Genomic DNA, 15,177 nt, shown 5'->3' with positions numbered 1-15,177 from the left:
CCTGGACACACACACACACACAGACACACACACACACACACACACACACACACACACACACACACACACACACACACACACACACACCCACCCACACACACACACACACACACCTAAGGAGAATGTATACAGACAAATTAACCTTGATCATAGCATCTGATTAAATATTTAAAATAATGTAATCAGACAGGCAAAAAGATCCAGTTATGTGGAAATTCTGTTTTTTTAAAGGTTAAAATGTATTTTTTTAAATTAATTTTTAAATTTAATTTTCCTTTGGTATTAATAAAGTATTTTTTAATTGAATTGAATTGAATTGAAAATTACTAATATAAGATTATCTTAAATTGACTTAGCTCATTTCAGTTCAGTTTAGCAAAATTAGATTAGTTTAACTTATCTTAAGTTAGTTAAATTTAACTTAGCTAGTTGGATCAAATTGGATGTAAATGTTCTGTATTTCAAGTATTTTAACTCTTAAACAAATTGACCAGCTTAAATTGAAATTGCATGAACCAAATTCACCCAGAAGATGGCAGCAGAGATACTGGAAGCTTTCGCTTGTTAAAACCGTAATAGGAAAGGGTAAACAGTGAACTATCTTGCTGTTTGAACTTCAGCTGAACATGTCGTCATGTGTTAAAGTTCTGCTCATGGAGCTGAGTTAATCTGACTGCATTAAATGTTTTTTCCTCTCATGCACAGATAAATGCGTCCAGTTTGCTCCAGGCTGGACTTTGGACCTGTTTTCTAGCTGCAGGTTCTGCAGGTTTGGAGCAGATACTCTCTAGCTGCACGGGATCCAGTTGCTCTGAAAGGTAACTTGCACATGTGTTGCTCCACAAAGTCAGGATTGTATTTAGGCTTTGGCTTTATGGGAGTTTTTCTTTAGTTGGATGGATTTTAGTTTTACTGTTGCTTATGTAGTTTTGCAGCCAGTTTCTTCACATAAATAGAAGATGAATCTTCATTAAAAAGTTAATTAAAATCATTGATAGGACCAAACATACAAGGCAAAGAAGCTTTATATAAAAATAAGTTATTGTTCATCAGACATAGCATTTGGCTCATGGATTTGTTTGATGATGCTTGTGTTGTTGCAGGAGCATGGCCTCTGGGATGCTGAGGTCACGTCTGGTTGCTTGTCTTCTGAACGTCTCTGAGGGTCGCAGGAAGGACCTGGTGGAGAACGTGGCCAAGGCTGCTTTGTACGATGCAGAGGGTCAGTCAGTCACATTTTTCACTTATCAGTAACTTTATTAACACTTAATATGGACATAGTCCAAGATTCTCTGGAGATCTGATGCCCTTTAAGCCCCAATGAATCAAACATGTAAAGTGTAATAAAAAAAAAAAGTGTTTCAGTATAAATAAGAATTATGCATCTCTTAGAGCTGGTTTAACTAACTGTTGAAATTAAACAACTTATATTAGCTGAATATAATTCAGCTAATATAAGTTAAACTTAGCCTGTTTACCATAACGTCTTTATTTTTGTGTTTGTACTTGTTTCTTTAACAGGAAGGAGAAATAATCTTATTCAGAGAAATGCTGCTGATTAGACAGACATGTCCAGTTATTAGATCAGATCTGTATAAAAACTCGTCAGATGTTACTGATGGATTTTTAAATTGTTTGACAAAACATTTTAAATCGTTGAACCAGCTTCTCCTCTACCTACGGAAGATTAGGGCCACTGGGAAAAAAATAAAACAGTTCTGACTTTTTTCTCAGAATTCTGAGATTAAAGTCAGATTTAAAAAAAAAAATTTCCAGTGGCCCTAATCCTCTTCCATATCTGTTAATATATTGTCATGAAAAAGAAATTCTTAAAAACCACAAACTCCAAATTGTTATCTGACAATTTCCAATGACGAGATCATCACTGATTGGCTGTCTGCCCGCAGTGGAGCATTTTGATTGGTGCAGGCACCGGAAGTAATAACCACGTTACTACAAACACATGGCAAGCTAATTTATTAGTATTTTAAAGTATTTTCTCACGTTTCGGGTGTTTTCCTGTGTTTTATAATTATATCTCCTATTTGTATGGTGAATTTTGTTATTTTAATTTAAAATTAATTTCTGATAAATTCTGTCGGTTTATTGTATTTTTTTGAGCAGAGTGACAGCCCAAACCTCCTGGTGAAAAAATAACACTAATTTATTATTGTTATTCCCAGAGATGTTTGCAGTATTTGATATTTATTAGGGATGAGTATCGGTTTCTAAACGTTGTCGTTGTTCGTCAGGCATGCAGCGGAAGGAGACCACGGTGCTGAACATCTTCAACGACCATGACTATAACCGCTCCGTCATCACCATCGTGGCCTCCGTCGACTCCATCAGTGAGTAACGGCGGTTCCGGCCCGGCTCCGGCCCGGTTCCGCTGGGATCCAGATAAAGATCGGCAGCAGGAACCGCTCTCCAGCCTTAATTAGCTTTTCCTCGGATTCAGCGCAGAAACATGAGAACGATGTGATTATTTTCAGATTGCTTTATCTCCCAGCCTGGCTCTAAACGCGCCGTTTCCTCCAGGAGACGCAGTGCTGTCTGCGTGCCAGGAAGCGTGCGCGCTCATCGACATGCGCGGGCACGCGGGCGTGCACCCCTGCATGGGGTCGGTGGACCTGATCCCCATCTACCCGCTGGGGGAGGCGGTGGGGGAGCGGGACTGCGTCCAGCAGGCCCTGGGTGAGTCTGGGAACCTTTCAAAGTAAAACAGGAAGTGAAACATGGCGGACAGTTTGTTACACTGTAAAAAATTAACATCAATATTTAGGTTTATGTAGTGTGGCATGGAGAAAAAAATTTAGGTGTTTATTTTACAAAGTCATATTTTCACCACGTTATTCATATATTTATAAATTTCCCAGTTTTAAACTAAATATTTTGTTTTCATATTAAGAACTAAATGTGTAAATATTTAGTTTGGAACTGTGATATTTATAAATGTATGAATAACTCGGTGAAAATATGACTTTTTTTCCTACATTTTTCTCTCTGTCATATTAAATAAAGCTAGACATCGCTGTTAATTTTTTGCAGTGTAACTTTACATCATGGTGGGTTTGTTCCTCCCATGTGTTGATTAGTCTGGCGCTGCTGACAGAGCGCTGATAATGAGCCGCAGCAGCAGGTGTGATCACAGGTTAGAATTAGCTTGGCGCGGCGCCGTGCGGCGGAGCGGAGCGGCGCGGCGCTCCGCTAACACTGGTTCCTGTTTGGGTGGTGCAGCGGTGGCGCGCGGCCTCACGGAGACCGTCCGCGGCGCCAGCGTCTTCCTGTTCGGCTGGGCGGACGCGGCTCTGCAGCGCGGCCTGGCCCGAAGGAGGAAGGAGATGGGCTGGTTCCGGAAGAGTCCGGACCTGCGGGCGCTCACCGCCGACGTTGGTCCGCCGCCGCGGGAACGATACGGACTCACAGGTGACTGCAGGTCAACCGGGTCAGAACGGGTCCAGCTGAGCAGAAACCAGGTGTTGGTTTATATTTCACCGTGGCTGAGGAGTCAAAGCGCTTCTGCATTTTAGTTTCATTTTTAGTTCATAAATAATGACTAACATGCCACTCTAACATCTTAAATTAGTTTAGGGGAAGCTAAGTGGTCTAAGCGTTTTTAAAGTTAGCAAAACGGTGTTAGTGGAAGTGTTCCCAGAGAAGCTGCTTCTTTGACCTTTGACCTTCCTGCAGGTCAGTAACTGAATCAGCTGATGAGCTAAAACAGAAGCAGCTAATTATAGAGGAAAGTCTGAATTTATTTTGAGTTTAATCATCAGAAAATGATCGATGAGAGTTTCACCAAACTCAACCTTAACTTTCAGTTTATGGAAGTTTTTCTCTTTAACTTTTGTTTTTGTTATTATATAATGGTAGGTTTATGGGCAAACATAAAAAACTCCCATCTGCTCTGTCGTCATGGCAACAAAATGGTCAATGAGGCTGTTTGGTTAAAATGTAGTTTTTCTGTTCTGTGGGTCAAACCATTAAATGATGAAAGAGAGCAGCTGTTCTTAATACAGTTTATATGAATAAAGAGCAGGAGAGAATAAAACAAATGAAATTCAGAAACAGTTGAAACTGAATCAGGATGTTTATCTGGTGAACTATGAGCATGAACCAGTTCATTTAATCCTGCCTGAACTGATTCTAGAACTGTTTTTAAGGATGATCTGGTTCTGAACTGGTTCTAAACTGGTTCTGATCTGGTTCTGAATGGATTCTGAACTGGTCCTGATCTGATCCTGATCTGGTTCTGATCCTTGCAGGAGTCGGAGCCAGTCCCTACGTCATGAACTGTAACGTTTCCATCGATACGCTGGACGTTGCCGTCGGCCGCAGCATCGCCGCCGCCCTCAGGGAGTCGGTGCCCGGTGGGCTTCCTGGGGTCCAGGTGCTGGCTCTGCCACATGAGGGCGCCGTGGAAATCGCCTGCAACGTGGAGAGCGTGGCAGGAGCCGCGCCTGGCGGCCCGACCGATCCGCCGTGGCCGCGCTTTGTCGTCGACGGGCGGCCATATTGCCACGCCCCGGCCGCCCTCATCATGGCCCGGGTGGCGGAGCTGGCGGGGCAGCAGGGGGTCGGGGTGAAGGGCACCGCCCTGGTGGGGTTTACCCCCCAGGAGTGCATGGGCTTAGCTGAGCTGGCTTTGTCTGAGGGGATCGGGGAGTTCTGGAGGGAGCAGCGAAGGATCCACATGTGAAAACCGACCAAGAGAAAATGACTGAACTACAGACACAAACGATTCTCCGACTTACCACTGTCACTGTAAGGGGCAGTATCATGTAAAGTCAACTTTATTACATCATGTCATTCCCTCATCGAAATCAAACCTGGAGCGTTGTTTGAGTCTTTCATGTGTGAGAAATCCTTTCATCTCCATGGCAACCATTCAGCTGAGCAAAATGCCTGGGTGGACCTAGCTCCGCCCACAAGCCGCAGATCCTCCTCTGAGCTGCAGTTTCCAAGCTTCCGACCACCCACTCAGCTCCTTCAGACTAGCCAGCAGGAATTAGCAAACACCTGCTGAGATCATTATAGGAGCTGCTGCTCAGAGCAACGCTGGTAAAAACGTTGTTAAAGGGTTAATATAGGAGTCATGTCTGGATGACTTCCTGGAGGCGGAGCTTCAGGAAGAGCAGGAGCTTTTAATGCTGCCTGTTGTTGAGACGCTTTACCAGGTCGAGAAAGAGTTACATGTTGGTAGACAAGGGGCCCATTGTAAAGAGTTAGATTTTTGATTCTGCTAGACGCTAAGGCCCATTTCTCAGAAAACAGAAACTTATCAGGCCACAGAGACATGGTGTGATTTCAGGGAGCGTCTTCAGTCCATATCAGCTGCCCTCCTCCTCCTCCTCAGATGCTGCACAGACTTTTAGAAACTCTTCTCGAATGTAATGGAAAAAGCGTCTCCTTTCAGCCCTGAAACTGAATAAAATACGTAAAGTCTGAATGATTTTGTTGGCTGATTTTATGCTCCATGTGTCAGTACAAATTTTGATTAATCGATTAGGATTTTCATTCTCAACACTGTTTAAAGGTTTATTAGATTAAAATTAGTTACAAGAACAAAGATAGCGGCCATACCAGAGTAGAAAAGAGAAATGTTTCAGAGTCTTCTGGGGGACAGAAAATGGACTTTATGTGGTTCTTATTTGAAACATAAACACTCGACAAGATTCTTAAGTTTTTGTTTGATTTTGTTTCCAGCATTTCATGGAAAAATGATCAACCCTTTTCATGCAGGAGAAAACAGGTTTTTAAGAAAATGGCCGCCTGTGGGTTGTTGACTGTGACGTGTATCCAATCAGAACGCGACATGACGAAAACAAGGAGACAAAACAACCGTCATGGCGCAACAGAAAGTCCAGTGGACAACGCAAACAGTATTGTCTATTATGGAATTGTTTTTGGATCATTTTTCTGTGTTATAGTCCATGAAAGATCGCCATTTCTTCTTCTCAGTCGGCCATATTTATTTACTCTGACCTCACGTTTGGTCTCGAGAGAGTTTCCTGTCTGACATGTGGCAGTGAGGAGCAGCCGGTTCTCCATGGCAGTATTTGTTGGGAAAGTGGTTTTTAAAAGGTGAGGTATGCTAACACACACACACACACACACACACATTGCATCTCTTTAGGCAATGTGTGCGATTTAAATGCAACAGTGTAGTGAAACTGAGCTACTGCTAGCTGACGTCTTGATCAGTTCAGGTTCATAACGTAAAAAGCAGCATCGTTCAGTTTACATTAAGCTCCGCTGCTGATTTCAACATTCACACTGTTGCCTCTGGTGCGGTGACGCTGCTAGAGATTGACCAATATGATAAGTTTTACTTATCGGCCGATTAATGCCGATATATCGTGAAGAGCTGTGCAATGTGAAGCAAAGTCCATTTTTCTCAACATGCTACTGACCAGCTAACCTTAGTAATGTTTTTGTACAGAATGAAGTTCGTTACTGACAGCATGTTCGCTAATGACATGCAGGGTTAGACACAAACTGTTTAGGCTCTTTTAGCTTTGAATCACACACAAGCCTCTTAAATTTCTTCAGAAATGTTCCAGTTATTTGTATTAAAGTAATTTTCACTTGTTGACTTGTGAAAGCCAAACTGAAGTTTATTTAATTGTTCTTTCCAACAGAGAGAAAAAACACGTTAAAAACGTTTCGATCAAATGATCTACTACTTCTTCTTCTATGGCGTTTTCTGGCAGTTTACAAACGTTGTGCATTACCGCCATCACCTGGACGGAGATGTGCCCCTGATCTAAGTAAACAGAATGATTTAAGCGTTTCATGGCTGGGTCACGTGTCTTCTTCTTCTTCCAGAAATCTAAAGATGGCCGCCCTCATGTTTCTGCTCTGAGCTCCAGTCGGGCTTTAATGTTTCATAAATTCAGCCTTCTTTGGACAGGAAGGAGAATAGTTGTAAACATTTAATTTAGTAAATCTGTTTTTTATTATTTAGGTTCAATCTTGTCATTGTTGAGTAACTTAGTAAAGAACTAAATGATCTGAATCTTTTAAAGTAAATCTGTTTTGTGTTTTTTTCTTGTCAAGCTGCTGGGTGTTTTCTGTCTTCTTTAGCAGCTAAACTTTGAGTTATTTCAGTATTTTCAGAGTGGATTTTTCCCTCTTGACACTTCATTTCCTGTTTTGGAGCTAATGATGTTTCCTGGTGGGATTTTTCTTGTCTCTGTGAGAGAGCCGCCATCTGTGAGCGGTGCTGCTATTTTTAGCAGAACTCAGTCAGAACCTCACAGGAACTCCAGCAGAGTCACTAACCAGCTGAGGCTACATCATGAAGGTGGATGGACTTTGACTAGGCCACTCCAGAACCTGGATTGTGTTGTAGCTCTACTGGTGTTTGGATGAAGGTTCTTCTGTTGGTTCTGCTGGTTTTAGGTTCTTCCAGGCTGATGTTTCTGGTAACTCAGTCCTGGTACCAGTCAACAAAAATAAGATAGAAATAAATAAAAATGAGCAAAATCTGTTCATATGCTAAAAGTTCAGCATTTTACCCAAATTAACAGTGGCAGTGGCATTATCAGCAGCCCATTCAAACTTCTGTTTAAAATAACTTGGAATAAAGAAGCTGCAGATTGTTTTGAATACAGTAATAAGATATTTTCACCACAAATATTTGTTTATATATATAATAAAATCAGGATCGAACATGGCCACATTTTAGCTAAAACAGATTAAAATTAAAATCAGGTTGAGATTCAGATAAAATCAGCATTAAATCAGAATATTAAAATAAAACCATGAATAAATCAGAATATTGGACTAAAACCTGCAGGATTAATCGGAGGCTGAATGTGTTTATCGTTTGGTCGCGTTTCGGTCCAGATGTTTTCCTCCGATTATGTAACCTCGTTATGGGATGAATCCAGTTTTTGGCATACAGAGATTTTTTTAATTTTTTTTGGGAGACATTTTAAGCTGCAGCTGTTGCTAATCTGCTGATCCGGTCCCGCAATCTGAGGCGGCGGCGGGATTAACCTGCTCTGTTCCGGGCCGGTTGGACGCTCTTTGTGTGTGTGTGTGGGTGTGTGTGTGTGCGTGTGTGCGCGTGCGCGCGTGTGTGTGTGCGCGTGTGTGTGTGCATCAAGCATCAAGGCCTAATCTAGGTCACCGCACGCGCCCCGAGGCTTCCACGCATCAACACGCATCACGATGTTTACATGGAAGTCACGTGACCAACATGTAAAGTAACGTTAGTTTGACGAAATGTCCCAGTTTCCATGAGGCTCCGATGTCTGTTATTTCATTTCGTTTTGTAAATCGCCTGGATGTCATTTCCGTCTGATAATTGAATTAAATTATGAATCATGTTTTGATCAAACTGCAGCATTCAGGCTGCAGTTTGATTTTATCCCCGTAAAAACAGCAGCTTCTATAAATACCCCCTCCCCCCCTTGTCTGTTTTCCTACAATCACTCCCACTTCCTCTGTGCAGCTCTTCTCCCTGCAGTGAACCAGAACCGGCCCGGTTCGGTGCTGCAGAATGAGCGCCGCTCAGTGACAACATGCTGGATTCTTAATAACAAATTTCTCTTTTTTTAGTTAATTTACTGAAATATCAGCTGATGCGGTTGAGGCAGTGAAGGATCAGATGTTGGTGTCAGGCTGACCTATCGCAGCGCAGCGCGCCGCCGGCCAGCCCTCCCCCACCCGGACACATGCTCAGCCTCTCCGGGCAGGCAGGGCGCAGCGAGGCGCAGCGGACTGGAAGCATGGCGGCGCGGCGGGAGGAGGCTGCGGGAGAGGCGTAGAGGTGGAGAGGAGGGAAGGAGGGAGGGAGCCGCTGCTGCTGCTGCTGCTGCTGCTGCTGAGGAGCCAGCACATCCTGCCGTCCGACCCGATCAGTTCAGGTTCGGTTCTGATCCCTGAACAGCTGCAGCCGGATGATGCGGGATGTCTCCAGAAACCTCCCAGGCTGCTGACTCCGCTCCAGCCGTCTCCGTGGAAACGCGCAGGTAAGGATGCCCAGATGGGCCTTTCTCTGCCATGTTAGCCTCCTGCAGCGCTGCATCCAGATGCATCTAAATGCAGCAGCATCACGCAGCATCCTGCATGCAGGGAACCATCGGCAGCAACAAGTAACCGGGCTTCCTCCTCCGAACCCGAAAGTAGGTTAAGATGGCCCGGATGGAGCAGCTGGTGAATAATTAAAGGTTCCTGAAGCGTTTTTGAGAGGAACAGCCGGGATGGGTCCAAAGGTTTGGCCGGGTCGGGTTGGTTCAGATCGGGTCAGTGTTCAGGTTCATCCTGCTGAACGTTCCTCCAGGGGGATCATTTGAACCCGTTCGTGTTTGTTTGACTGTTTCCTTCCTGAATTTATCATGTCATCACGATCAGATTCTGATTTATTTATGAATAAAACTCTAAAACCTTCCAAGCGTCGCTGCTTCTATTAATAACGCTCTATAAAGCAGAGATGCTCTGGAGGAAGGTAGATGTGCAAACCGGGTCAGAACCAGAGCGGGTGAATGACTGATGGGTCAGGTTCTGAATTTTTAGTATTTTTCGTATTTATGAACTGCTGATATTGATGTTGAATATCAGGAAAAGAAGGAACTGCTGCCTGAGCAGACTTCAAAATAAGAGCCTGAATATAAACATCTAACTGCTTGATGAATTCTTAAGTCGATAACCTAAATGTCAACATTAATGTCTTCAAAGTTCACAAAAATGCTAAATAAAAATGTGTCTTTGCTTTGCGTTAGCAGGTTAGCGGAAGTCAAAGCTGCTGAGACTAAGATGGCAGAACTGTTTAGTGTGGATGGCGGTAAAATAAACCTCCTCAGGTTTTAACTTGACCTCCATCGATCCAGATATCGTCGTCAGTCCTGCGGTTTCTTCCATCACCACCAGTCCTGTTCAGTCCGCTTTAACCCGACTCTGGTCCGTTTGCCTATAAAGTCCAGCTCGTTTTTTTGGAGGTGTGAACGCTAATCGACCTCTGACCTCTGGTCCTCTGGTCCTCTGGTCCTCCAAATCTTGATCTGTGTTCAGTTTAAATGTATATGGGTTAGGGTTAGGGTCTCCTGCTTTCGGAGACCGCTCCAAAAGCAGGGAGTGGACTACAGCGCTGCATTCTGGGTAAATACAACCAAAACAAACGTACTAGCCTAGCGCTAGCAGGAGAAATGGCTCCTGGTCTTTAGCCAAAGACTAAACAGAAATCCTCCAACCGCGAAAATCTGTTTTTCAGACCAAAGCATCAAAGTTCATCTTTAAATAGATAATAAATGGAGGATTTAAATCCTCCCACTTTAAGTGCTTTTGTTTAGCAGAGCATGTTGCTTCTTTCCTTCTTAAATCCCATCAGAAGCAGCCAGGGTGTACTTACTTTATCACACTCAGCTTCTTTCTTTGTGACACAATGAGCGTTAAACCTGGTCTGTTTTTCTTCCCTTCAAATGTAAGTTTAGAAACTATTTAAGAGTAAATTAAATGTTTCCTTCCTGTTTTAAGGAGCAGAAGCTCCGCCCACTGCGTTTTAATTAAACTCATAAAGTCGTTTCAAACCTTAAAGAGTTTTACTGGGATTTTAAGAGGCAGACCAACACAAACTGGAGAGTAAATACAGATTCGTGTTTCATGTTCATTCAGCCCCCTTTATTCTGATACCACTAATAAAATACACACAGCCTTTATGTGGTTCACACTGGAAGAAGTGGTCAAACCGGGTCGACGTAATGCTGATCTCTGATTTTTGTCAGGGATGTTGCTCCGTACCCATTTTGTTCCTGCTCTTGTTGTTTTGATTTATATCCATATTTTATTTATAATCTTCCGTCGGTTGTTTCTCTTCAGGTCCATCTGTGCTGGTTCCGTTTTCCTTATTGAGCCACTCAGGTAAACTGCTGAGTCAGTTAAAGGTTAAAGGTCACGACGCTGAACCACTAAGGCAGTTTGGACACGTTGAAGGAGAAAAGCCTCTTCTCCCTAGAAACACGATGGCTGCCAGACTGAAGTTAGCCGAGCTGCTTCTGGATGAAGGAAAGCTGAGGCACGGCGGTGGAGGGATGATGATATGGGCTTCTTTTAGGGTTTTAGTGAAAACTGATTTTGTGTTCATGGAGACGGGTTAGCCTGCATGCAGATGAGATGAGCCGAGTTTCATTTCATACATGAAGGAAATCGTGATCCGCTGGAGCAGAATCATCCACTGAAACACAAAACAGAGTCTGGAATAAATAGCTCTGCATCAAAGCTCTGCGCTGCCTGATTGGTGGGATCGTCACTGCTGGACCCTCTGCAGCATCAACCATGCATAAAAAGCAGCTCTGAGCCAGAAATATCTCGGCTGAGGATTATTTATAGAATGAAAGAGGAGATGGGTGCATAAAATCTCCATGTTTACGCCACAACTTAAAATCTTCCCAAGAAGCATCAGACGAGCTTTTAATGTTTGTCTCAGTTCATTTGATTCTTAATTTAATACTTAATTTATTAGTTTATAAAATGTGCCATCCTTTGAAGGAAGAGAGAAGCTAAAATCTTCCTGCAGTCTGCAGAGGACGGCCAAAACAGTAATAATTCAGGTTATTTAACCAGTTATTAGAAAAACATTGGCTTTATTTTTGTTAAAAATTCACCTCTATTTTCTTCTCTTATAACAACCTAAGTAAGTGTGTAACCTTTACAGTAGTTCTTTGGGTCGTGGTGGTTCTGAACCTGCATTGATTCATCCGAAGGAGCCATTTTGGGTCAGATCACTGAGGCCTGGTTGATGGTGGAGACACTGAGAAAGTTATGACCCATGATTAAAATCTGAACCTGTGCATCAAACCCAAACAGTTGAAATGAACTGTTTGGGTTCATTTCCACACAGTTCATTTCAACTGTTTGGAATTGAACACACAAGGGTTAAAGCCGAGCCACTTTAACCCTTGTGTGTGTGAGGACTGTGTGAGGTCGGTTGGACCCCATTTCCACATACAAGGGTTAACCTGACAGTGTATGAATATATCTGAGCCGTCATGTAAAAGTTTAGATCTGAATTAAAGTAAATAAACTCAAACATCTAAAGATCATCAGTGACCATTTGGTTCATGGAGAAGTGTGAACCAGCCTGGACTGAAGCTAGCTCAGTGTTTCTCCCCCTGGTCCTCAGCCCCCCTGCTCTGCATGTTCCAGATGAGCCTCTGTTCCAGAACAGCTGATCCAAATGATTGCAGGACCATCAGGAGCTGCAGATCCTGTTAATCACCCAGAGACACAATCCAGGTGGCAGAAGGGAAACACCTGAAACATGGAGGACAGGAGGCCTGAGGACCAGGGTGGAGAAACACTGAGCTAGCTGCAGCTAGCAGCGGCGGCTAACAGATAGCCACGCAGCTAACAGCTAGCTGTGCCATCAGCAGGATGCGATCTGAGGCGGAGATATGTTTGGGTTAAACACCCAGAGGGACCGGCCTCTGTGGTTCTGCTCTCTAACTCCAACATGATTACCGCTAATTACCCGCCGCTTTGCTCCCATCCATCCAAAGGAAGACTCTAATTACTCTATTTACACTGCAGTTCCTCTAAGTAAAAACGCTGCATGTTTTCCTCGGTGTCCTGCTACTTTGACTGGAAACAGATGAAATGTGAAGCAGCTGAGAGCAAACGGTGGTTTACAGGATCCTCACAAACAGGCAGCGTTTTAACCAACACCTCCACCACATTGTTTAAAAAATAACAATGTACTCACGGGATTATTATTATTATTATTAATTTTACTGTTATCTTAGTGTTGTATGGGGGCAGAACTATGACCTGTCAGCCAATCAAATTGCTTCAAACCACCACTTCCTGTTAAGTAGTTCTCATGTGACGTCACACTTCCATAAACTTTGTGACTGGCAGCCATCTTGGTAGGCAGTTACTATGACAACAATAAACCAGCTTACACCTAGCTCTTGCTTTGTTCCTGTTTAACTTATGAACAATCAGTACTGCAGTACTCTAGCCTCTGTTAATTAATTATCAGTGACATTTACTGCAGAACTAGCTTAGCTAACTCTCCTCCTCGTGCGGGTTGATCCTGACAGCAGCCATTTTGTTGACAGATATTTCTCTTTCACATTGGTGAAGAGCGTTCGTATATTTGTTCCTCTGCGCTTTGGTTTGCCTACCAAGATGGCGCTGGTCAGTTCTGCATCGACTTCTAGGAACTTTGTATCAAACTTGGCGCCAGGAGGTTCATCTGTGGGCTGAGCTGCTTTTAACAACATATTAAAGTATAAAGTTATTAAAATGAGACGATATCAATTAGAAATCATGTCAAAGGAAAAATATTGGTGCGTTGTTTGTAATCTCTGTTTTCCATAAACAAACAAATAGCTTTCTAAAATCTCCAATTTGATCTGAAGTTTTTAAAATAATTTTTAGTGACATTAAACTGTTTTTGTGTGGATTAAAGAACAAAACTAATACATATGTTAGTTTTCCCATGTATTTGGCTGTGCTTGGACTAGGCCAGCGAGCGTCTGCTGACCGGATCTGCTGGTCGTTCACATCCAGCTGTTGTTTCAACTGGAAGCTTGAAAGTGAGACTGAATCATCAGATTTGTACTGAAATGTCATTTTTCGGTCTAATCTGTGATTTCATGGAGAAGTCTGTCACATGATCAGGTTTCACTTTGATCTGTTAAATGATCTTATTTTTCTGCATCTTTCTGATCTCTGAAACTAAAAGTGTTTCTGTTCAGTAACATGAGGATTAATTAATAATTATGCTCAGGTTCTGCGGTTCAGTATCTTTAATATCTGATCTGTTAAAGTTTCATTGGTTTCTGCGGCTCTATAGAGCTGCGTGTCGCTGCGTCCGTCGCATTTATCAACGCAAGAAAAGAATCATTCAGTCCAAACATCCCATAATAATCATCTACTGTAGCTCACTGTGCTCATCGTGAAGCTCTTTGTTTTTGTTAAACAAACTGGTTCTTCTATTATGTCTTTTCACAATAAGAGCATTTATAGATCAGCACCACTCTGAGAGCATTACAGTCACTTAGAAAATAGAATTAAAAGATATAACATTTTTTTTGTGAAGAATAAAAAACAAATGTATCAAAAAAGTGTGAAATATATTTAAAGCGCTATATAAGCTTAAGTTTTTTTTTTATTGCAATATCTTTCAAATATTTAACACTAAATACTCACCGCCCTCCTGTCCTCCATGTTTCAGGTGTTTCCCTTCTGCCACCTGGATTGTGTCTCTGGGTGATTAACAGGATCTGCAGCTCCTGATGGTCCTGCAGTCATTTGAATCAGCTGTTCTGGAATAAAGGCTCACCTAAAACACGCAGTAATAATTTAATTAGATAATATTTTTTAATATTTTATATTTAATTAGATAAATTAAAGTGAAAAGTATGAACACATTATTATTAATCAATTGAATTGTGACATCCAATTTAAGATTATTTAAACAAAATACAAATAATCTCAATACAATAAAAATATAAAAAATACTTTTTAAACCTTTGAAAAAATGCTGATAAAAATATTAGAGTCAACAAGTTTTTATCTATTTATTTTTGAAGAAAAGTTAATTATTTTAATAACTTGGTTGTTTGTGAGGCTCAGGGTCAAAACGGGAACAGACAGCAGAAAATATTTATTAAATGTATTTTAAAATATAAAGGTAACTTTTTAAACTTTTTATAGTAGTTTACTTATTTTGCACAGTTCTCTTTTTCTTCATTCTTTGTGTTGAAAGTTAAAAATCTGCTTTCTATAAAACAATAAAGCAACAAGAGTTAAACAGGTTTGATGTGAATCTGAAAATGAGAAGAGCGCCCTCTGCTGGCAGAAGCATATATTCTGAGGGATTTTTCTAATTCACTTTTCTGATTAAATTAACAAAGATAAACACATTGTGAATCATAAAATCTTTAACATATTTTATATGTGTAGTAAAAAAAAAACATAACTTCACCAGAGCTGCATTTTCACCTTTCAGAGTCAAAATCCTCTGGCTTTGTTCAGATATTATAAGGATTTATTAAAGGAGGGAAGAAGTTTTAAAACTAAACAACGAGGGTTGATTATAGCGAAAATGTACCCTTAAATTAAATCCTGTAAAATGAAACGTGTTAGCAGCCAGCAGCCAGCAGGGGGCGGTACTGATCTACAGGAGAAACTTTGGCTTCCGTCTGAGATCTGACTGATTCAAAC

General features: G+C 41.8%; 2 protein-coding genes and 1 long non-coding RNA gene across 10 annotated transcripts in view; 2 read left to right on the top strand and 1 right to left on the bottom strand.

Annotated features, from left to right (window-relative positions):
* Window positions 1-279: 279 nt before the first annotated feature.
* On the top strand, window positions 280-4,934 carry ftcdnl1 (formiminotransferase cyclodeaminase N-terminal like 1). Of its 3 annotated transcripts, none has more exons than XM_016665787.1 (6): window positions 280-818; window positions 1,107-1,222; window positions 2,253-2,348; window positions 2,539-2,694; window positions 3,238-3,426; window positions 4,266-4,934. In XM_016665787.1, exons 2-6 carry the CDS (start codon window positions 1,108-1,110, stop codon window positions 4,697-4,699), a joined length of 990 nt encoding a protein of 329 aa, XP_016521273.1. In that variant the 5' UTR covers window positions 280-818; window position 1,107; the 3' UTR covers window positions 4,700-4,934. The 3 variants fall into 3 exon arrangements, with proteins under 3 accessions (XP_016521273.1, XP_007541669.1, XP_016521274.1); XM_007541607.2 differs by having other exon boundaries at window positions 1,104-1,222; XM_016665788.1 differs by lacking the exon at window positions 280-818 and having other exon boundaries at window positions 1,135-1,222; window positions 2,184-2,348.
* LOC107834427 (uncharacterized) lies at window positions 3,039-3,302 on the bottom strand. Its single transcript, XR_001660221.1, has 2 exons — window positions 3,213-3,302; window positions 3,039-3,162 (listed from the first exon to the last, which is right to left on the bottom strand). It is a non-coding gene; the product is annotated as an uncharacterized LOC107834427 (long non-coding RNA).
* A 3,509-nt stretch (window positions 4,935-8,443) lies between the features above and the next one.
* Window positions 8,444-15,177, top strand: part of LOC103130272 (nck-associated protein 5) — a 30,052-nt gene continuing 23,318 nt past the window's right edge. For 3 of the 6 annotated variants that reach the window (XM_016665783.1, XM_016665780.1, XM_016665786.1), the window contains exon 1: window positions 8,445-8,981. The gene's annotated coding sequence lies outside the window, so the exon portion shown is untranslated. Of the gene's footprint in view, window positions 8,982-11,643; window positions 11,747-15,177 lie in introns of all 6 variants that reach the window. The other 3 variants (XM_016665784.1, XM_016665785.1, XM_016665781.1) reach the window with 2 other exon arrangements.

The sequence above is a fragment of the Poecilia formosa genome, unplaced genomic scaffold (genome assembly GCF_000485575.1).
Source record: "Poecilia formosa unplaced genomic scaffold, Poecilia_formosa-5.1.2 Scaffold619, whole genome shotgun sequence".
NCBI classification, from domain to species: Eukaryota; Metazoa; Chordata; class Actinopteri; order Cyprinodontiformes; family Poeciliidae; genus Poecilia; species Poecilia formosa.
Note: the sequence above shows the minus strand (reverse complement) of the source record. Positions and strands in the feature narration are given on the sequence as shown.